This window comes from Leptonychotes weddellii, chromosome 3 (genome assembly GCF_054177405.1).
Source record: "Leptonychotes weddellii isolate Sample4059 chromosome 3, ASM5417740v2, whole genome shotgun sequence".
Classification (NCBI taxonomy): Eukaryota; Metazoa; Chordata; class Mammalia; order Carnivora; family Phocidae; genus Leptonychotes; species Leptonychotes weddellii.
In genome coordinates, this window is record NC_138371.1 from 16,242,053 (window position 1) to 16,263,894 (window position 21,842).

Consider the following 21,842-nt stretch of genomic DNA (forward strand, 5'->3'; position numbering starts at 1 on the left):
AGTATGGCCCCTGAAAGTGCCAGCCACTGAAGACCACCACCACGCTTGGCAGAAGCCACACAGTTTGGCACATTTATAAAATATGTAAAACAGGGTGGGGTGAGGGGAGACAGAAGCATGAGGTGTCCAGGGTGGCATGACAGACACCAGACATGCACCGTGCATTGAAGCCCCCTCCCCCAGCCCCTCTCCCTACCCCAGCCCAGAGCAGCACCCCCCACCCCCCTCCCCTGCCACTGCCCTCAGGCTGGTGGCTTTGCAGAGGACAGGGGACCAGGGTGAGGGGTGCTGCCGTTTGCCCCATGGACAAGGACAAGAAGCCTTAGATGAGTCTGGTTGAGAGGTGGAGCCATGGGGAAGGAAGGCAGACCTCCTCCACTTCGACATGCAGGAGAGTGGCCTGTGGGACCCCAGCGGTGGGAGAGGAGGGGCAGGGCCAACCTTAGACAAGCCCTACCAATCAGAAATCTAAGGCAAGGGTCCCAGTGTCCCCTCCAAGCCCACCCTTCCATACACACACACACACACACACACACAGGCAACACACTCACAACCCTGAGCACACCCCAATGGGGCTCACACCCCGCATCCCTCAAGAGCCCCTCTGGAGCTTGGGAGGAGGCTTTCCCCTTAGGCCAGGGCTAGCCTGAGACAGGTTCTCCCTCCCAGTAGCCAGGTCAGCCCTCTTCAGCGTGGGGAGAGGGACAACCAAAGGCCACAAGACCAGGTGGGCTGGGTGGTGGTCCAGCAGGCCTCCCCAAGCTGGCAGAGCTGGTGACCGAAGAGTCTAGGTGGGCAGGAGCAGCAGGACTGCTATACACGCACGGGGGGCCCTGAGCAGGCTGTCAGCGGCCCCCGAGACCCATACTCATAGTCCGCATCTGTGGGCGAGGCCATGAAGGAGCTCAGTGAGCTCCCTGTCTGCCGATCCCGGAAGCTCTGGATGTAGCTCTGTGGGAGAGTAAAGACAGGTGTGAGAGAGGTACTGCAGACCCTGCCCAGAAGGCCACCTCAGGCAGACATCCTGTCCCTGCAGCCCACAGCCTGAGACTCAGCCCAGACTGCCTTAGGCCCGGGACCTCACCACACCCGGAGTCCACAGCCCTGAGACCCTACCCCCTACCATACCTCATTAATATTCATACTCAGGACACCTTTCCCCCAATCCTAGACCTGGACCCCTCAGGCTCATTGGGCAGGGGTCACAATAGGTAGACAAATGCTAGGCCTTCTAGATAGTGTGATCAGCCCCTTGGGAAGGCCCAGTCCTGCTGGGACAGAATCTGCCGCATTCCCTTCTTCCCCGTTCGGGGCTAGAGAGGCTCAGGGTGCTCACCGGGGAGAGGACATCTCCATTGAAACGTTTGATGGGCACCGGCCTGCGCCGATAAGCCGGGTCAGGGGGCCCAGGTCTTGGAGGAGCCCGGGGGCCTCTGGGGGGTGCCCGAGGGGGTCTCTTCTTCCTCCGCTTCTCCTTGCGCTCCTCCTGCTGCCGAATCCGCATTAGCTGCACGCGTCGCCGCTGCCGGCTGATGACCACTGTGAGGGGATGGGCAGAGAAGGGTCTCACAGGCCCTCGTGCCTTGTCTCCCCCAAGCCTCCCCGATCCTCCCTACCCGAGGGCTCCAGGCTTCCAGATTCCCTTCATCTGTGACCTCCCACTCCCCCTTCCTTTCCTGGTCTCCCACCTCCCAGATGGGACTTCTTGCAGTTGTTTTTTTCTTCCGACGGTCATATGGAATATTCCTAGACTTCTAAGTACTCCCTCTCCAGCTGTTAATCCCTTTTCCCATCCTGAGCCCCAGGTGACTCACCTAAACCAGACGTCATCCTCTCTCAACCAGATAACTACTGTCTCCTTCTCACTGGTCTGCCTTTCTACACTTGCCCTCCCCGATGTTTTCTACCAGCAGCGAGTGAGCATCCCAAACCCTAAATGAGATTATATGCCCCTGCTTTAAACCTGCAGGAGCATCACATTGCCTTTCTGGTAAAATCCAGAGTCCTCATCATGGCCCACAGGGCCCGCACAAATGGCATGCCTCCACCCACCACACTCCAGCCCACTTGCTCAGCAAGCCAAGCTCTTTCTTTCTGGGGACCTGCCCTTGCCGTTCCCTCTTCTCTAGCTCCTTGCATGTGGCCTCTTATCTTTCAGCACTCTACTTAAATGTCACCTCTTCCAAGGGGCCTTCCCTGACCACCCTATCTATAATAGCCTCTGTAAGTCACTTGTTCACGTTGCCCTGAATATCTCTTTCATATGACTCCAGAGCTGGAATAATCTAGTGTTTGCATTCTGTTGTCTGTCTCCCTCCACCTGAATGTAATCCCATGAGGGCAGGCACCTTTTCTCTTGGATCCCCTGTGCCTGAAATGGGCTTGCCACAGACCCCACACAGCCCTATACCTTATTGCAGAATGAAGGGTGGGGCTGAGGTCCTGCCTGGCCAGACCCTGAGCAGGTCAGCTCTCCAACCCTATTTGGCCGCTGGTGTGCACAGCTTCTTCCCCCCCACCCCATTCCGTCCTTCCCCCCACCCATCCCCAGCAGCTCATTTCTCTCTCGCCCACCCTGGCCTGTGCCCTCTCACCTTCCGTGTGGGAGTCCCCCTCGGCCGTCACCCGCCACTGCACCAGAACGCCCATCAGGCTGAGCAGGGGCCAAAGTGCCAGCAGGGCCCAGCTCCGCCAGCAGAGGGGAGGTACTGGGGCGGCGCGCAGGCGCTCCACCGCGTAGCGCCCCAGCAGCAGCAGCTCGGCAAAGTAGTCGGCGGCCGTGGCAATGAGCGCAGCACCGGTCACGGCGGTGGCCAGGGTGGTGAGTGGTCGGGGCCAGCGCAGCGTGAGCAGGGCACAGAGTAGGCCGCCCCCCAGCAGCAGCCCTAGCGGGCCCCACACGGAGCCCGGCTGGTAGTAGGGCGCGGAGCCCAGCAGGGCGGCAGCAGCGAGCAGCAGACCGAGCAGCAGCCCAACCAGGAAGAGGCCCACGCTGCGCACCAGCATGGCCACCAGCCCGCAGAGCAGCCCAATGCCCAGTGCGATGCCCGCACTTGCCCCCGCACTCAGCTGCGTCTCCAGCACCCGCTCTCGGTAGCACAGCAGGAAGATGACCACCGAGCCAAACAGCAACCCAGTGAGGAAGAGCACTGCCTTGAAGCAGCGGTAACCTGGAGGGGAACAAGGGCTAGTGAGGGGCCAAAATGAGGTCACCGGGCTCCAGGCAGGAGATTGGAGGTTTCATGGATATGGAATCACAGGGGAACCAGGAGCAGGACACTAAGATCAGAGACTTGGGGGGTCACTGGGGTCCTGAGGGTATCAGTGATGGGACCACTGAGATCAAGGCAGGTCAGAGAGATAGGTCACTGGGAGTCACTGGGAAAACAGAGAGATAGAGTGATTGAGATGAGCATTGGGTCTTGGAGGGTCAGAGGAGTCAGATAAATCATTGGAGTCAAGAGTCAATCAGTGATAGGGTCATTAGGATCTTTGGAATCATAGGGGTCAGAGAGATTGGTCACTGGAGTCACAAGGGATCAGCAATTAGAATCATCGTGGCCTTGGGAGGGACTGCTCAGAGACATGAGGGATTCAGAAGTCAGAAAGAACTTGAGAGATGAGGGTCACACAGGTTCAGAAAGATGAGGTCTTTGAGGGGTCACAGGGCTTCAGAGATAAGACATTATTAGAAAACGACAAAGAGAATGGAGAAGCAGGGTTATTGGGGAAGGATTCCAGAAGATGAGGTCATTGCAAGTAGGGGAATTGACAGACATGGAATCATTGAGAGTATTAAAGGGTTTCTGAGAGGGGGAAATATTGAGGCCAGAGAAATGGGAGATCGTGGTGGGGGAGGGGCACACAATGGCATCATAGGGATCAAAGTGTTAGGAGTAATAGAGGGAGACAGAGGGATGGGAGGTAATGAGATAACAAGGTGGTTGGGGATCACTAGGGTCATAGGTGTCAAAGAGGATTTTAAGGGGAAACAGTGCTCATGGAGTTTCGGCAAAATGGAAGTTATACCCATTAAGAGTACCTGGAATGGTGAGGAACTTGTAGATATGAACAGTTGGGTACATGGAAGTCAGAGATGGAGGTCAAGGGGTCAGGGAGCTCCAAAGAGAAAGTTCACAAAGAGAGATGGAGTTTTAGGACTGAGGGGAGGCATCAGAGTCCAGGAGGTTCTGGGGTTAGAAAGAGGAGTAGGGCGTACACAAGTGCTCAGAGTCCAAGAGCCTGGGAATGAGGGCATCCAAAGAGGGTAGGGTGGCAGGAAAGCCCAGAAGAGGGAATGTCAGGTTGCACTGAGCAACTGCAGAGGGAATGGGTATGGGTAGTGGAGGGCATGAGGTGACAGACTCCTTGGAGACCCAGAATGTGTCCTGAACCCTTAGAAGGGCACTTCCTCTTGCTCATTCTGCAGTTGTGCAGCCTCGAGTTTGTGGGTGGAAGGGGAGGGACCATCTGGCTCCCATCCGTGCCTACTACACAACCATTCTAGGGGGAGGTATAGAGGCTGCAGAGCACTCGTCTCATGACACCTCTGCCCAGCCTGGAATCCAGACCTCCGTGCCTCCTTTGTGCTCCTTCCAGTTGCCTATAATGCTCCCCCTGGAGGCCCCCAGCCCATCGAGCTTGCTCCCCTCTCTGAAATCCTGTAGCTCTTGCTATAGTCATTGAGCACTTACTCCACTAGCCCATCTGGCACCTTTGTGCAAATTAGAAAAAGTCGTGTCTTCCCCTAGGCAAAGCAGCCCATGCCAAGGCCTAGAGTTTGGCAAGTGGAGCATGGGCTGGATTCCAGCCCCCAGTTACCTATTCAACTGAACTCCCTTGTACAGTGCCCATCCTATACAACTGTTCACGGCAGCCCTGATTACTAGAGCCTGCCTTGTAGGCTATCTCCATGTATGTGACTACCATCTAGCCCACCCTAACATGTATTACAGGGGTGAATGTTCCAGAAGTCTCTCCCCTACTGGACAATATGCCCTGTGGTAAAGGACTATGTTCAATCAGCCTGCTAAATATTTTCTGTGACCCAAACACATCTTCACCACAATAGCTATAATTTACTGAGTGTCTACTATTTTCACAACAACCCTATGTGAGACAAATATCATTGTCCCCACTGTTCAGATGAGAAAACTGAGGCTCAGACAGGTTAATGTGCTCAGGTATCACAATTAGTAAGGTACAGAGCCAGTTTCAAATTCAAGCCTGCCTAATTAAAAAACCTGTGTTTTCTAGGATCTAGAGTCTAGATGATCCATGAACATGTGTGGGATGAAAGAAAGAGATAGCTATTCATGGTGGTGGTGATGGTGGTGGTGGTGATGTTCTAGAGAAGATTTGGGGTGCCTAGAGAAATAATTAGGGGAAACAGTGGGGTGCCCAGATGAGGGATGAGATAGGGGTCTCACCGAAGAAGCAGTAGACGACTCCAAACAGACAGCACATGATGCAGACGAGGGCCGGCAGTGCCTGGTACCTGCGCTCCAGGGGCTGCTCACAGGGTGCACCCCAGAAGGCATCATCTGGCTCGGGGGGCAGCAGCTGGAACCGCAGTGTCGCCACAGTGCCTGGCATAGTGCTGGGAATGGAAGGGAGTCACCCTCCCAGGTCAGCCTGACGGAGAGGAAGTTGGGGTCAAGGAGGAGTCCTGGGTCTCCACCAGGATGGGGGCAAGAATGGGAATGGGAGAGCCAGGCAAGGACACCAGCGGACAAAGGAGTGGTGCCCAGATCATGCAGCTCTGGAAGCATTTCTGAAGTGGAGCAAAAGACAAAGGGAAACAAAGTGCCTGGCTAAAGGAGGGGCTGGGATGAAAAAGTTAAAAGGGACACTGGATTGAGGGAAGAGGAGGGCAGTGTGCTGCCGGTAAGAAGGAGGCAGCCAGGAGACTCCCCTGTGGGCGGCCAAATCTGGGATTGTCCAAGATCTACCTGGGCTGGAGGCGACCTGAGCTTCTGAGCGAAAGAGGCCGTGCAGGGGCCCGAGGTTCCGGGGTTGTGGAGCGCCAGAGGCCCCAGCTGACTGGGGTCCGGGAAAAGTCCGCCGTGCGGGGAAGGGGGCTGCTGGGCCGGAGAGACTGGTCTCTGTGCGGCGGCGTCGCTGCTCCGCCTCCAACACCGGCTGGCACTCCAGTCCCGCGGAGTCTGGGGACTCAGGCTGGGCCTGGGAAAGGGAAAGGAGCAGGAGCAGGGGCTCGGGCTGCCCCAGAGCCGCGGCCCCATGCCCTGAGCCCGCCCGCGGCCTTTGGTGCTGATGGACAGCTCCGGCCTCTGCTCCTGACGTCACTCAGGGCGCACCATCCAGGCAGGGGCGGGCTGCTTCTGACGTCACCCGGGACGCACCAACCACGCCGGGGAGGCAGGGGACTCCGCCCCCGGCATTTCCCTCACCCGCACTGAGGAGGGGGCACTTCCGGGGGTCCTTCCCCTTTAACCTCCCCCTTCTGCTCCGTCTCCGGTAGCTGGAGCCCGAGACCCCACCCCGGGGGCGGGGACCTCGCAGTGACACGTCGGACAGCGGCGGCCGCGGCCCAGGCTCCCGCGCGGAGCGCTAGAACCCTGCGCCCTACGGAGGAGGATCGGAGAGCGGCGCAGGGGAGTTCGACGAGGGCCGCGTCGGTGGGGAGGGAGCGGGACCGCCCGCTTGGCCCGGGCCCTCGGATCCGCCCCCTCCCTGGTCCCGCCCCCTCGGAGCTTCCTCTGGCTGCTGTGGGGCTGCTCCGGGGCCGGCGGCCCGCGGTCCCGGCGCCATGCGGGCATCGCTGCTGCTTTCGGTGCTGCGGCCCGCAGGGCCCGTGGCCGTGGGCATCTCCCTGGGCTTCACTCTGAGCCTGCTCAGCGTCACCTGGGTGGAGGAGCCGTGCGGCCCAGGGCCGCCCCAACCCGGAGATTCTGAGCTGCCGCCGCGCGGCAACACCAACGCGGCGCGCCGGCCCAACTCGGTGCAGCCCGGAGCCGAGCGCGAGAGGCCCGGGACCGGCGCAGGCGCCGGGGAGAACTGGGAGCCGCGTGTCTTGCCCTACCATCCTGCACAGCCTGGCCAGGCCGCCAAAAAGGCCGTCAGGTAGGGATCAGCCCCGCCAGTCCCACCCCCTAGGCACCCGCCGGGGCGGGCGCGCCGGGGAGGCCGCCGGAGGCTGGGTCAGGCTCCGGAAGGAAGGGGCCGGCCGGCCAGGAAGTCTTTGGCCCCGATAACTTCCGATGGCCCTGCTTACCCGGGAGCTGTGGAACCCATCGGAAGCCCTTTCTGGGCCCCGTCCAGGCCTGGACTGAACTTGCCCTCCTCTGTCCTAAACTGGCTCGATCCCATGCCATGGTCCCTCATAGATCCTATTAGCTCCCTGGTTGGGCTGTTGGGTTTCCAGAAATGACTGGTACATAGGGTGGGTGCATAGAGAGAGGGAAAGAGAAAAGAAAAAACTAGGATTTACCTGTTTCTCCTGTTCCTGGGTGGGACACCTCAGGATGAGATTTGGGGAGGAGGGGGGAGGTACCCATCCCATTAATGCCTCTGCCCATGAGTTGAAATAATTTTCTCCTAAGTAACCCTGAGTTCAAATTTCAGTTTTGCAACTTACCTTCTGCATTATGGAAGGTAAGTTACTGGAACCCCTGAGCCCCAGTTTGCCCTTGTCCCAAACACACTCAATACGTTCCTATGCCATAGATTCCTTTACATCATTTGTGTGATGTATTTGTGGTATAATGGCGTATTTATATAGAAATCAGTATATACGCGGTGTGTGGAATAACTACGTGCTGAGCACGTGGCTAAGTGCTTTGATTAGATACAATCAACCACTTTTTACAGAGCAGGCTACTGAGCGAGGCTCAGGTAGGTTAAATTACTTGTTCAAGGACACAGCTGCTAAGTGGTGAAACAGAGAATCAGACCCCCAAAGTATCCCTCATATCGGCATGGATATTGCCATCTCCCCAAAGCACTGAGTAGGTAAGGCCAATATTTCAGGTAAATCCTCATGACCCCTGGGAGAGAGTTGTTATTCTTATCCTATGCATAGGGGAACAAACAGGCCCAGAGAGGATGTGACCCGCCAGAGCCTATGTATGCGCTCTCCTGCCTGCCCTGTTGTCTTTTTGATAACCTTGTGCCCTCTGCCCCCCCCCCCCAGGACCCGATACATCAGCACAGAGCTGGGCATCCGGCAGAGGCTGCTTGTGGCGGTGCTGACCTCACAAGCCACGTTGCCCACACTGGGTGTGGCCGTGAACCGCACGCTGGGGCACCGGCTAGAGCGCGTGGTGTTCCTGACCGGCTCTCGGGGCCGCCGGGCACCACCGGGCATGGCCGTGGTGACACTGGGTGAGGAGCGGCCCATCGGGCACCTGCACCTGGCACTGCGCCACCTACTGGAGCAACACGGTGACGACTTTGACTGGTTCTTCATAGTGCCTGATGCCACCTACACCGAGGCCCATGGACTGGCTCGCCTAGCTGGCCGTCTTAGCCTGGCAGCTGCCGCCCACCTCTATCTGGGCCGGCCGCAGGACTTCATCGGGGGAGAGCCCGCCCCAGGCCGCTACTGCCACGGCGGCTTTGGGGTGCTGCTGTCTCGCACACTGCTGCAGCAGCTGCGCCCCCACCTGGAAAGCTGCCGCAACGACATCGTCAGCGCGCGCCCGGACGAGTGGCTGGGGCGCTGCATCCTCGATGCCACCGGGGTGGGCTGCACCGGCGACCACGAGGTGGGCAGATAAGCCGCCCCGCCGGCTCCTCTGGTCTGAGCTTGTGCACTTGCCCCTCAGAGGCGAGGGGGTAGTTGGAAATAATAGGCCTGGGTTTTCCATGCCAGTGCTGTCACTTTCTATCCCTGTGGTTACAGGGGCAAATCACTCATCTCCTGAACTTTGGTATCCTCCTCCAGACCAATGAAAATAACTATTGCTCAGGGTTGTTCTAAGGATTAGGAAAAAAATAAGGGAGCCTTGCACATAGTGGGTGTTCAGTGTTGGCTATTATTTTATTTGAGCCCCTGGACAGCTCTGAGATAGGATGCATATGCCCATTGCACAGATGAGCTAGCAGAGGCTTGCCCAAAGTCACACAAGCTCACAACTGGTCAAGGTAGACTTAAACCCAGTAATTCTGACTCCCAAGTCCACAACAGGTCATAGGATGGGAAGATGAGGCACACACTGGGGGGTGGGTGGGGAGGCTGTCCCATCACTCTTCCCGTTATGGACCCCTTCCCTTCCCCCTCTCCAGGGAGTCCAGTATAGCTACCTGGAGCTACGCCCTGGGGAGCATGTGCAGGAAGGAGACCCCCATTTCCGCAGTGCCCTGACAGCCCACCCTGTGCATGACCCCGTGCATATGTACCAGCTGCACAAAGCTTTTGCCCGAGCTGAGCTGGAACGCACATACCAGGAGATCCAGGAGCTGCAGGTATGGTCTGGGCCCCAGGGATAGCGGAGACAGGTCCTGAGACGTCTCAGAGATCCCAGGGAAATAAAAGCTAGCACTAGAGGGGCGCCTGGGTGGCTCAGTAGGTTGGGTGTCTGCCTTCGGCTCGGGGCATGATCCCGGGGTCCTGGGATCGAGCCCCACATCCGGCTCCTTGCTCAGTGGGGAGTCTGATTCTCCCTCTCCCTCTGCCTGCCGCTCCCTCTGCTTATGCTTGTGCTTATGTTTGTGTGCTCTCTCTCTCTCTCTCTGTGTGTCAAATAAATAAATAAAATCTTAAAAAAAAAAAAAACAAAACTAACACTAGAGTCCGAGAACAAACCAGCTTCCCAGTCGCTGTTCGTTTCTGCCTTTTCTGAGAAGCTCCTCTGGAAACTTCCCTTTCCACCCTTAGGCTGCCCCAATCTGGGGAAAGGATAGGTGGGGGCCCTGGGATAGCAGGGGTTGGCAGGGGAGTGGGGACCCATCCCAAGTAGCGCCCATCCAAAGTAGCATCCCAATGGCTGCTTTGTCCTCCAGCGATGTGCTGACCCCCACGGTCTTTGCCTTGCTCATGGTCTGTTTCTCCAACCTAGTGGGAGATCCAGAACACCAGCCATCTGGCAGCTGACGGGGAGCGGGCAGCCGCCTGGCCCGTGGGCATTCCAGCACCATCCCGCCCGGCCTCCCGCTTTGAGGTGCTGCGCTGGGACTATTTCACAGAGCAGCATGCTTTCTCCTGTGCTGACGGTTCGCCCCGATGCCCACTGCGAGGGGCCGACCGGGCCGATGTGGCTGACGTTCTAGGGGCAGCCCTGGAAGAGCTCAATCGTCGCTACCACCCAGCCCTGCGGCTCCAGAAACAGCAGCTGGTCAACGGCTACCGACGCTTTGATCCTGCCCGGGGCATGGAGTACACACTGGACTTGCAGCTGGAGGTGCTGACCCCCCAGGGCAGCCGCCGGCCCCTGACCCGCCGGGTGCAGCTGCTACGGCCGCTGAGCCGTGTGGAGATCTTGCCTGTGCCCTATGTCACGGAGGCCTCGCGTCTCACCGTGTTACTGCCTCTGGCTGCGGCCGAGCGTGACCTGGCCCCTGGCTTCCTGGAGGCCTTCGCCGCTGCAGCCCTGGAGCCCGGCGATGCGGCAGCGGCCTTGACCCTGCTGCTCCTGTACGAGCCCCGGCAGGCCCAGCGGGCGGCCCACGCGGACGTCTTTGCACCTGTCAAGGCCCGCGTGGCCGAACTGGAGCGGCGTTTCCCCGGCGCCCGGGTGCCCTGGCTCAGTGTGCAGACGGCCGCGCCCTCACCACTGCGCCTCCTGGATCTGCTCTCCAAGAAGCACCCGCTGGACACGCTGTTCCTGCTGGCCGGGCCAGACACGGTGCTCACGCCTGACTTCCTGAACCGCTGCCGCATGCACGCCATCTCCGGCTGGCAGGCCTTCTTCCCCATGCACTTCCAGGCCTTCCACCCGGCCGTGGCCCCCCCCCAGGGCCCCGGGCCCCCGGAGCTGGGCCGAGACACGGGCCGCTTTGATCGCCAGGCGGCCAGCGAGGCCTGCTTCTACAACTCCGACTACGTGGCAGCGCGCGGGCGGCTTGCAGCGGCCCCCGAGCAGGAGGAGGAGCTGCTGGAGAGCCTGGACGTGTACGGGCTCTTCCTGCGCTTCTCCGGCCTCCACGTGCTGCGGGCCGTGGAGCCCGCACTGCTGCAGCGCTACCGGGCCCAGGCATGCAGCGCGCGGCTCGGCGAGGACCTGTACCACCGCTGCCGCGAGAGCGAGCTGGAGGGCCTGGGCTCCCGCACCCAGCTAGCCATGCTGCTCTTCGAGCAGGAGCAGGGCAACAGCACCTGAGCCCGCCCCGCAGCCCGGAGCCCCGGCATGGCAGCGCCCCCCACCAACTCCTCCCCAGCAACCCAGAGCCACCTACCAGCCTCGCCGGACAGGGCTGGCTGCAGCCTCGGACCCCAGGGCCGCCCGCGGGCCCCCTCTCTCTAGCTTTGTGGGTCCTCGGGCTCAGGACAGGCCCCAGCGGGCGGGGGGGGGGAGGAACCTCCGGAACCGCCCCTTCCTGCCCCAAACCTGGTCTCCCTGCCCCCGCCCCCCTTGACGCTGCTGATCAGGCTGTGGCCTCTTGAGTATTTATGCAGTGCAGTCTGCCTGACGCCAGCCCCATCTCCTAGGGCCTCCTGGGGGCTGGGCTGTAGATGAGTGGTTGGGGAAGAGGGGAGCTGAGAGAAGAAGGTAGGGTATCTCCCAACTTCTCCCTTCTGGACCTGGATGAAGCTCCCTGCCTTTAATAAACTGACTGAGTGTGGACTCGTGATTCTGAGTTTTCAAAGGTGGCCTGGGGATGGGGAGGACTGGCTGGGAGGATGGAGGCTCCCTTGTCCTGGCTGGCTGGGGCCCGGGTTTCCTTTTCCCTGGGATCAAGCCATGCCTGTGCCCCACCCTGCCCCAGCTTGGTCATACAGGCACACAGAGAATTCTTTATGCCTCTTTATTCTCAGTTTCATCAGCGCTTTATAAAACCAGACCGGAGGCAGAGAGGCCCGTGGAGAAGGCTCCCTTCCCACCCCCAAGCTCAGCCAAGGTCTAATGGGTCAGCCTGCTCCCTGTGGAGGGGACTCTGAAGGTCGGGTTGGGGCAGGGGGAATTGGGACCTGGGCCAGGCCTGCTGGGCCACCCAGTCCCCCTGCCAAAAGGGGAGCTGGGCCTGGAGAGGGACAGGAAGTAGGACCAGCCCAGCACTCCTGAGTCCTGGGGGTTCTCCCTCTCCTGCTGACATTCTAGGGCTGGGACCCTTGGCTGTCCCTGAATCACCCACCCCCATAACCCCACCCACCTCCTACATCTGTAGCCCCACCCCCACCCTGTCCTCCCTAAATATATACAAATGTACAGGGGGTCCCACCCCTGCTCGGGTGGGCCCCTTCCTCCACCTCCGTTGCTCCTTTCCTCCCCTCCCCTCCAGCCCTCCCCGGGCACCAGCCTGGGGCTTGGGGCGGGGTGGGGGGAGAGGGTGGACCAGAAGGACCCTTGTGCAAAGCCACTGGCGCCAGAGCTGGTGAGAGCCTGAACCGAGTCCCCACCCTCCCAGCGAGCACCGCCCTCTCCCCCTCCCCTTGGGCTGCCCCCAGGCCTTGTGTCCCAGGAGCAGGAGGAGACTTGGGGATCCTGGGAGGGGTCCCAGAGTCCTGGGTCTTTTTAGACACAGCACCATCCTAGCAAGCAAAGTCTTCAAAGAGGCCTCCTCGGGGGCCAGGAGGGTGGTGGTGGTTGGGGAGCAGGCCGCTGGCTCCCCCGCCCTCAGCACGGCCCCGGCTGGGGCATGGGCTCTGCGAGATGAAGAGGGAGTGAGACAGGAAGAATGTGAGTCAGACCCCCCGGGCCCCACACAGCCAGGCTTTCCCTGTGCCCTGGGGCAGGGGCTCCAGGGGAGCTCTGACAGGCTGGGTCAGAAGCTGCTGAGGCCCTCAGTCCTAGCAGACTGCACTCTGCAGAGCTCCTCCTCACCTGCTCCTTCAGCTCCTGCAGCCCCAGGGTGGAGATGCCCCCAGTGGAGGTCCGCAGGGGGGTCTTGGGACGACGCCACGCCCGCTTCATTCGGTCCCAGGACACCTTGGGGTTCAGGGTGGGGGGACAGCAGTGGGCTCAGGAAACTTGGTAGGGGAGAAGGGCTAGGCCTCACTGGGGCCCACCTTGTAGGACTCGCTGCCCCAGCAAACCCCCAAGAGGACTCCCTAATCCTCCCCACCCATCCCCTTCTCCTAACTCCTCAGTGCCCTCATGCCTTCCAGCTGGTCAGGAGACCCGGGCCCCAACTGCCAAGCTTGGCTTCGCGGCCACGCCAGCCGCACCGGGAAGCCTGTACTGCCCGCCCGGCTTTTCCCACAGCCCCTCCTCCCACCCTCCATGCCCCCTCCAGGGGGGCCCTCCCCAGGCCCCCATCCCTTGCCTCATAGATGTAGTCCAGGATCTCCAGTAGTGTGAGGATGCTGGCCCCGATGAATAGACCCATCTGTCCCCCGAGGTCTCCTGGGGAGCACGAGAGCAGGTCAGAAGTACAGGCTAGGCTGATCCACCCGCATGGAAACGGGTCAGGACCGTGGCTCACCCAGCAGGGCTGACAGGCCATAGGCTGCTCTCTGCTCCATGGCCTCAGAGGTCAGGGCTTCAAAAAAGACATCGAGGACCAGGAAGTTCTCCCTGTGGAGACAGGAAGCAGAGTGTCCCTGTGGGGCGGTCCTCCTGAGGAGGCGGCTGGCGGGGACATCCCAGGTCCAGCAGGTCCTGATCTGAGGTCCCCTGCCCCAAGAAGCCGGTGACCACCTCCCTCAGACTCCCAAAGGCTGTGAGGGTGGACAGTCCTAGGTGCATGTCTGTTTTATATTTTGAGGGTTACCCACGGGCCTGGGAGAGCAAAATAAAACTCCTGGACCTGAAGGAGTCCCTCCTGCCTTCCGCTGTAAAGCAGCAAATGACATTCACTCCGCATCACCACAATACCTCTCTAGAACTTTCAGTGGCTCCCTATTGCCCAGCAGTCCACCCCCAAATTCTTTTTCCGGGCCTCCAAGACTGCCCATGATCTGCACCTTCTCTCCACACAGCCTCCCCGCCACTCAGTATGATCCCACAGTTCTCTAGTTGGGAGGCCTCCCCCCGTCTCCTCCTCTCACACACCCAGGGGCTTCAGAGGCCTGGCCTCCCCTGCTTCGTCATCCTCCCAGCCCAGTAATCTCAGTGGAGGCCTGACAGTCGGTATCACACCATCAAATATGGCCTCACCCACACACTGTGGCGGGAGCTTTGTGGTGTAATCGTCTCTGTCCCCACAGGACCCACACCCTGACACCCTGGAACCCACAGGATGCTCAGCATTTGTAGATTGGCTGCAGGGGACCAGACCCAAGGCTCAGTGAGGTCTCTCCTGCCAGCCAGCCACCTGGTCCCTCTCCATCAGCACGGCATTCCCTCAGTGTGCATTTAATGGCCCCCAGGTTGCTGGGGGAGAAAGACACAGCAGAGGGCGGGAAAGCAACAGGTGGGTGCAATGAGAGAGAGAGAGAGGTACAGGCTGCTGTGGGAGCTCAGAGGAAAGACGTTGGGATCATGAAGGGCCTCCCTGGAGGTGCCTGAGTGTCTTCAGTCAGTTAAGCAGCTGCCTTCGGCTCAGGTCATGAGCTCAGGGTCCTGGGATGGAGCCCTGGGTCAGGCTCTGCGCTCAGCGGGGAGTCTGCTTCTCCCTCTCCCTCTGCTCCTCCCCCCACTCATGCGCGCTTGTGTGTGTACGCACACTCTCTCTCTCAAATAAATAAAAATCTTTATTTAAAAAAAGAGGGGCATCCCTGGAGGTGGGGACACAGGACAGGACGTGGAGGATGGGTAGGGTTTAATTAGAGGAATGGGATTGTGAAAGGCATCCCTGGCAGGAACCTCGTTAGTAAGAAAGATGCAGCCCACCCCCAGTCTGCGCCATGCACCAGGCCTGTTGAGGGTGACCTCCACTACACACACACACACACACACACACACACACACACACGTACCGGATGTAGGTCTCATTGCGGTTGTACTTCCTTGCCAGGTACCGGGCTGAGCCCCTGTTGGGGATCCTGACCATGGAGATTTCTTTCCCGTAGCGAGTCAGGTTGCAGGGAGTAGGGCAGAAACACGGGCCCTCGGAGCCCCCACCCAAGGAGTCTGCAACACAGAGGCACCAGCTGCAAGGGGGGAGGGCGGGTGGCCCAGAGGCCCACTAGCTGCCAGGAGAAGGTGTAGGGGCTGTTCTGAGGAAGGCACATCCCCAGGGCGGGGCGGGGGGGGGCCTCTACAGGCACTGCTTAGGGGAGACCCGCTGGGGGATCCTTCCTGGACCAGCTTCAGACTACCTAAGAAAGCAGGTGAACGTAGAGCCCCCCAGCACCCTCCTATAGGCTTATTCTTCTGTGTCCCAGCCCCCTGGGGTGGAGAAGTCCCCATGGCTCAGACTGAGGACACAACCCATCCATCGGAGCTAATCAATCACATGAGGCCTCACACACACACGGGGCTTGGAGGATGCTGGATGAATGGGATTATATGCTTGTTTTTACATATGCAGATGGATGAGTGGATGAGTGGGTGGGTGGATGGACAGATGGGCAGAAAGACAAATGCTATGTTTAATATGCTGGATTTTCTCAGGGAGCCTGGATGGCTCAGTCAGTTAGGCATCCAACTCTTGGTTTCAGCTCAGGTCATGATCTCACGGGCCTGGGTCCATGCTCAGCGGGGAGTCTGCTTGAAGATTCTTTCCCTCTGCCCCTCCCCCCCACTTGTGTGAACGCACATGTGCGCTCTCTCTCTCTCTCTCAAATAAATAAATCTTTTTTTTAAAGATTTTATTTATTTATTCATGAGAGAGAGAGAGAGAGGCAGAGGGAGAAGCAGACTTCCCGCAGAGCGGGGAGCCCGATGCGGGACTCGATCCCAGGACTCCGGGACCATGACCTGAGCCGAAGGCAGACGCTTAACCATCTGAGCCACCCAGGCGCCCACAAATAAATAAATCTTTAAAAAAAACATGTTGAGGGGCGCCTGGGTGGCTCAGTCGTTAAGCGTCTGCCCTTGGCTCAGGTCATGATCCCAGGGTTCTGGGATCGAGCCCCACATCGGGCTCCCTGCTTGGTGTGGGGCCTGCTTCTCCCTCTCCCTCTGCCCCTGCTTGTGTTCCTTCTCTCGCTGTGTCTCTCCCTGTCAAATAAATAAATAAAATCTTAAAAATATATATATATGTTGAAAAAAAATTTTTAAGTAAAAAAATATGCTAGATTTTCTCTGTTCCCCTCTTCAGATTCACTCTCCACTCTCCTCCACTTTTCTCTGTGCCCAGGAGACGGGGCTCTCTGCCAGACGCATCAGCTAGACTCCCTCGTCTTCTGGCTTTGGGTTGGGTTGGGCCAATGGAAGAGACCCCAGCAGAGGCAGAGGGTAAGGAGGGGACAGATGCCAGGGGATTTCTTTTCCTGGCTTCCTCTCCACCAGGCTGTGGGTCGGCTGAGGCTGTTCCCCCCTCTTGTGGCCATAGCTCCTGTCCTCTGGGACAGCCACAGGTCTCTGTCTGGGCCCCAGCGGTGTTCCTTCCCTTTACCACCTCAGGCCTGCACAAGTCGATCCTGCCCAGTATTGCTAGTTCTGTGCAGTTTCACCATCCCTGTGGTTCCCGTGTCCCTGCTCTCACATCTACCCCTTCATTAACCATCCTTGCCCCTTTGGCTGATGCGGTTGGGATGCGGGACAGAGAAGGTCTCGGTGTGGTTTCACTGCCAGTCCTGTCTCTCCCTCCCCACGGCCCCACCGTCCGGATGACTGCAATGCCCTCCTGACCGCTTGCCCTGCTTCTGCTCTTACTCCCGCCATCCATTCTCCGCAGCGGCTCAGAGTCACCTTGTTTAACATCAGAGGGCGCTCTTGCCTTGCCTTGAGCCACCATGGGCTTCCCAGAGCCTCCTCCACTCTTGCTGCCCCCTCCTGTGTTCTCTGCCCTCCAGGCTTGCTGACCTTTCCGTGCCCCACCCCCACACTCTCTCTGGCCACAGATGTCTAGCACAGAACTGTCCCCACCACCTAGATCATGGCCCTGCCTTTCACCAGTCTGGCTCTTCCGTACCCTTCAAGTCTCAGCTAATCAATCACTTCCTCCAAGGATCCTCCCGCCTTCCCAGGTGGAGCTGCACGCCCCTCCCTGGGGCCCTGTAGCACCCCTGAGATTCCCCCTCTGCAAGGACTAGCTCCATGCCATCACAGTGTCCGTCCACAGCCCCGCGGGCCGGGAAGCTCCATGAGGACGGCCTCTTGCTCCCACTCTCACCTCCGGCACCAGCCCAGGCTGGCAACGTCTGCAGAAGAAGGAGTGGATGGATGGATGAAAGAATGAGTGAATCGCAGCCCAAGTGAGACCTACGGACAGATGGGGCTTGCCTTACCCACACTGACACTCAGCAGTGCATCTCTCCTCAGCCCGAGAGAAGTCCTTTCACTTTCCCAGAGACAGTGAGCTCATTTGCTGAGCCAGGACAGAAGCCCAGCCCTTCACTCCCAGTCCTGGGTTTTCTACACCCCCCCCACCCTGCTGCCTCCACTTACCCAAGTGTCCACACCTGCAAAGTCCTCAGAACCCCTGGAAGTATGGGATAAGGCTCAACCCCGGGAAGAACCATCCAGGGAGAGACTAGGAGGAGGGGGACCAAGGCAGTGAGGAGAACGGTGGACAGAGAGATGAAGAGGAGGATGATGGAGAGGCAGGGGAAGGGAGAAGGCAGCACGGACCCAGTGTGTGGTCGGCACACTCGATGTAGATATTTGGCGGGCAGATGGTCTCATTGCCTGAAAGGAGAGAAGATTATTCCTGGAGTCTACGGGTCCACCCCCTCTCCCCCACCACATTCCCAAATGTGGGCACACACGTACGTGCATGCACACGTGCACACACATGTAGGTGTTTGCACATCCCTATACACGCCCGAGCTTCTACATGCTTGTGCATGCATGCCGAAATGTCCACAAGCATATATGCTTGCAAGCATGTGCGCACTCGCACGCGCACGTATTCACACATCTGTATGCCTGTGTTCCAGCCCGTGCACACAACCCCCTCAAGCATGCAAGCATAAATGTACATAAACACATGTATGCTCAGATACATATTAACATGCCACACGCATGCACGTGTGCATTCCCAGGTGCACACGTGAAACCACATAAAATCCCAAACAGGGGCGTCTGGGTGGCACAGTCTGTTACGCACCTGACTCTTAGTTTCAGCTCAGGTCATGATCTCAGGTTCATGAGATCAAGCCCCGGCAGCTCCCTGCTCAGCAGGAGTCTGCTTCTCTCTCACTCCCTCTGTCCCTCCTCCCCGCTCTCTCTCTCTCAAATAAGTAAGTCCTTTTTAAAAACCCCAAGCCCACACGCATGCCCTCGCAGGAGGCTAGACCCACACAGGGGCAGCCTTCCGCCCTGGAGGACCTGGAGCCCGGCAGGGCGGCGGAGGCCGGCGGGAGGGGAGGGCGCCCACCTGGCATGTGCACCATCCTGCACTGGCAGCGCTGAAGCACGGCCTCCTTCTCACAGCGCAGCCGGCAGGCAGACACGCTGTAGGCTGAGTAGCCCTGAAGCTCAGGCTCCCGGAGCCCGCTCTCCGCCCGGCAGTTGCCCCAGGGCTGGGGCAGATAGGTCAGCTGCGGAGGTGGGGCATATGGGGTCACGCCTCAGAGTCCCCCGGGGCCCTCCACTGCCCACAGCTCCAGCAAAGTCCATGGGCGGGGGGCGGTGAGCTTTTGAGGGCAGGGCTGGTCAGCATCCCCTCTGGGCCCAAAGACCCTGCCCTATGCCCGAAAAATTCAGGACCCAACTGGAGGTGCTCACCCGCTGTTCCTGGCAGGACACGAAGGTTTGGAAGCCTGGGGACACACCGAAGCCCAACTGGTGGATGTAGGGGGGCTCCTCTTGGCTATGGATCTGCACTCGGATGCCAGCCTCAAACGATGTCTCGTCTGCACAGTGGCCGTGGGGACATTGGGAAACCCATGCCGGGCAGCGGGCCCAGGCTGGAGCCCCCAAACTGGCCCCCCGTCCCTTTCCCTGCATACTTGTCTCTCTCCAGATGGGCAGGTATTCCTCCTGCTGGATGTCCAACATGATCTCCAGGCCACTGCCCATGCCCCCTGCCCGACTGGGCAGCGAACTCTGTGGATCTGCGTTGAAGGTGTAACACTTCCCATAGCGGGTATAGACCTGCGGGGTGAGAGAGAGGAGGAGAGGAGATGAAGGGAGGGGCTAAGACAATTCCTTAAGCTCAAGGTTCCCTGTCCTGTGGGAGGACCATTGCACCTGCCTGGACTCCACTGTCCAATAGCGAGCAGTCTGCAGCCCCGCCTCTTCCCCAAGCAGGATCTTTTCTAGTGACACCCTCTCTTAGACGACTCAAAGGCATCCCCAGCATCACATATCAATAGCAGAACTCTTGCTACCTTCCCAAAACCTGTGCTCCCCTTCCTCTAATTAAAGGGCCCCACCATCTATCTATCCAGTTTCTCAAGTCAGAACCCTGACACTTCCCTCTCCCTCACCCCTACGTTAGATCCAGCATGTGCGCCGGCCGATTCGACTTCTGAAATCTATTTAGAATCCAACCACTTTCCTTCCATCTCGTGCCCGCCCCCCTTTCACCACCATCTCCCACCTGGCTGCGGCGATGGGCTCCTAACTGGTCTGCCTTCATCCATCCTTGCCCCTCACTCCTGGCCCTTCCCCCACACAGTAGCCAGAGTGCCCGTTGTAAAGTGCATGGATCCGATCGAGTCCCTTGCTGGCTTGAAACCCAACATTTCCCAGAGAGTAAAGCTCAACTCCTTCCCTGGCCTGAAAATCTCCATGCAGTGTGACCTCTCCTGCCACTCCAGCCCCGGGATCTCGCAGGTGACAAATTCAAACTTATGGAGCACCTTCCTTCCTCTGGCCCTTGTTCGTTCAGTTCCTCCACCTGGAATGCCTCCTCCCACCCCGCCCTTGGCATGGTTAGCTGCCTTTTAAGTCTCTGCTTAAATGTCCCCTCTTCAGACGCGTGCCCATATACCACACACACAGGTCACCGAGGTGTTCGTTGGTTTGCTGAGTACTTATCAAGACCTGAGATGATCTGGTGTATCTGTTTGTCTCCTTGTCCAGGGCCCATCTCTCGCCCACTGAGGTTTATGCGGCAGAGGAGCAATGAGCTTGTTCGGTGTCCCCAGCCCTGGCCCAGTGCCGAGCACAAGGGATGCTTATAAGCAGTCACTGCCGTGCTCAACGAAGCCCCTTTTTCCCGTACGGAGAGTTCCCCGGCATGGACACCAGATGGCGCTGGCGCCCCGGAGATGGAAGCCGAGGCACCGTCGGCCCTGGCTGCGACGGGGCTTCGCGGAGCAGCTGGGCCGGGGGGTCAAAGGAGAGGCGGAGGCAAGTTCCCCGCTGCCAGGCTCACCCTACAGAGACGAGCCCCCGGGTCAAACCCATCACAGGCAGCACCTTCCCTGGGGGCAAGGGGTCAGTGCCCTCAATCACTCTCGCGCTCCCCCTCCCCTCTCCTTGGGAACATTTCGCACTGGTAAAAGCTGGGAGAAAAGGCACGGGCGGTGTTGGGGAAAAGATATCCTAAATGCCTAGCTTCAGAGAGACGGTGTAGAAGAGAGAGGGGCTGGGTTGGGGGCAGCAGGAGGGAGGCTGTCGAAGAACTGGGGGCCTGGGACACCCTTATTGGGGATCAGGGTTAAGTCTCCCATGCCCTAGTGATGCTCTCCAATCACACCATTCTTCTGTCACCCAAACACCTTGCCTCTCAGTCCTCAAACAAAAATGGGTGCGTAACAAGCACGTGCAATTTACAAAACATGGCTACATCCACCCCTGCCCTATTGCATGCACTCAGCAACTCTGGTATGGACAGGTTTCATTAACCTGGTTTTTATAGACCAGGAAATGACCGCTCAGGGAGGTGATGTGCCTTGCTCAAGGTCACACAACCAGTCAACTAGTTGGTGGGAGAAGTGGAATTCGTCTGGATGCAAGACTTGAGCTGTTCCCACAACCCATTACTGGGAGCTGCCCACCCGCCAAGCCAGACCCCAGCTCCTTCTCAGCCCCGCCCAGCGGAAGGAGACAGGTGTGTGACTCCACACCCATCTGTCCCCCCTTCCCCTCTTCCTCCTTCCCTTGAGCGCCACTCCTGTACACCTTCCTTGCTCTTTGTTCTGCAGATCCCCTCCCTCTCAGTTCCTCTCCTGTCCCTCCCTTCCTGCTCTGCCCCTTCTCCTGCTTCTGGGTTCCGGTCCTTGGCCCTGCCCGGATCACTCTGCCCACTCTGCTGGAGCAGGAGGAAGCACGGCACAGTCCCAGAGCATTTGCCCTGCCCAGGCACTAAAGCTAAATGCCTCACGTGCTCTTTCCAATGGGATCTTCACAACCACCCTAGATCCCACAGATGAAGAAATGGAGGCTCAGAGAGGTGGACTGATTTACCAAGGTCTCCGAGATCACTGCTTCTCAGACTTTCATGTGTGCACAAAAGCACCTGGGGACCTTGCTAAAATACAGATTCTGATTCAGTAATGTGTGAGATTCTGCATTTCTAACAACCTGCTGGTCCGTGGACTGCACTTCAAGTAGAAAGGCCCTGAATGAACAACAGGTGAGAGTCCAGTAAGACAGCTCCACTTTAGACCTGCGCTCTGACCTGTCACTGGAGGGAGGGGAACCCGGAAAAGGGGTGGGTGCAAGATTCTTGGATCCCCAGGGGTGTAGGAAAGACAGATGGGGGGAATACATAAGTATTTGCCTCGAATCTCAAAGCACCACCCTCTTCCTACTTAAGGCCAAAAAGATGCTGGAATTGGC

General features: G+C 58.8%; 3 protein-coding genes across 3 annotated transcripts in view; 1 reads left to right on the forward strand and 2 right to left on the reverse strand.

Annotated features, from left to right (window-relative positions):
* Window positions 1–33: 33 nt before the first annotated feature.
* Window positions 34–6,499, reverse strand: TMEM198 (transmembrane protein 198). The gene is made up of 6 exons (XM_006750083.3): window positions 6,411–6,499; window positions 5,952–6,183; window positions 5,430–5,634; window positions 2,595–3,170; window positions 1,337–1,539; window positions 34–951 (listed from the first exon to the last, which is right to left on the reverse strand). The coding sequence occupies exons 3-6, from the start codon at window positions 5,593–5,595 to the stop codon at window positions 814–816; spliced, it is 1,083 nt and encodes a 360-aa protein (XP_006750146.1). The 5' UTR covers window positions 5,596–5,634; window positions 5,952–6,183; window positions 6,411–6,499; the 3' UTR covers window positions 34–813.
* Window positions 6,500–6,577: 78 nt separating this feature from the next.
* CHPF (chondroitin polymerizing factor) lies at window positions 6,578–11,744 on the forward strand. The gene is made up of 4 exons (XM_081813537.1): window positions 6,578–7,083; window positions 8,153–8,726; window positions 9,247–9,426; window positions 10,020–11,744. The coding sequence occupies exons 1-4, from the start codon at window positions 6,770–6,772 to the stop codon at window positions 11,277–11,279; spliced, it is 2,328 nt and encodes a 775-aa protein (XP_081669663.1). The 5' UTR covers window positions 6,578–6,769; the 3' UTR covers window positions 11,280–11,744.
* Window positions 11,745–12,373: 629 nt separating this feature from the next.
* ASIC4 (acid sensing ion channel subunit family member 4) overlaps window positions 12,374–21,842 on the reverse strand; it is a 24,826-nt gene continuing 15,357 nt past the window's right edge. The window contains exons 3-11 of the mRNA XM_081813538.1: window positions 19,061–19,205; window positions 18,837–18,964; window positions 18,487–18,649; window positions 17,739–17,795; window positions 14,978–15,131; window positions 13,543–13,634; window positions 13,384–13,463; window positions 12,942–13,046; window positions 12,374–12,763 (exon numbers count right to left, since the gene is read on the reverse strand). Coding sequence (XP_081669664.1) covers window positions 12,650–12,763; window positions 12,942–13,046; window positions 13,384–13,463; window positions 13,543–13,634; window positions 14,978–15,131; window positions 17,739–17,795; window positions 18,487–18,649; window positions 18,837–18,964; window positions 19,061–19,205 — 1,038 coding nt within the window. The 3' untranslated portion in view covers window positions 12,374–12,649. The remainder of the gene's footprint in view (window positions 12,764–12,941; window positions 13,047–13,383; window positions 13,464–13,542; window positions 13,635–14,977; window positions 15,132–17,738; window positions 17,796–18,486; window positions 18,650–18,836; window positions 18,965–19,060; window positions 19,206–21,842) is intronic.

Bases quoted from the DNA above. Each gene is read 5' to 3' on its own strand.
- TMEM198 (XM_006750083.3), bottom strand. From the start codon at position 5,595: ATGCCAGGCACTGTGGCGACACTGCGGTTCCAGCTGCTGCCCCCCGAG. The intron at 3,171-5,429 runs GTGAGACCCCTA...GTTCCCCTCCAG, and splicing joins AGTCGTCTACTGCTTCTTCG to GTTACCGCTGCTTCAAGGCA. The intron at 1,540-2,594 runs GTGAGAGGGCAC...ATCCCCTCACAG, and splicing joins GGGGGACTCCCACACGGAAG to TGGTCATCAGCCGGCAGCGG.
- CHPF (XM_081813537.1), top strand. From the start codon at position 6,770: ATGCGGGCATCGCTGCTGCTTTCGGTGCTGCGGCCCGCAGGGCCCGTG. The intron at 7,084-8,152 runs GTAGGGATCAGC...CCCCCCCCCCAG, and splicing joins GCCGCCAAAAAGGCCGTCAG to GACCCGATACATCAGCACAG. The intron at 9,427-10,019 runs GTATGGTCTGGG...TCTCCAACCTAG, and splicing joins AGGAGATCCAGGAGCTGCAG to TGGGAGATCCAGAACACCAG.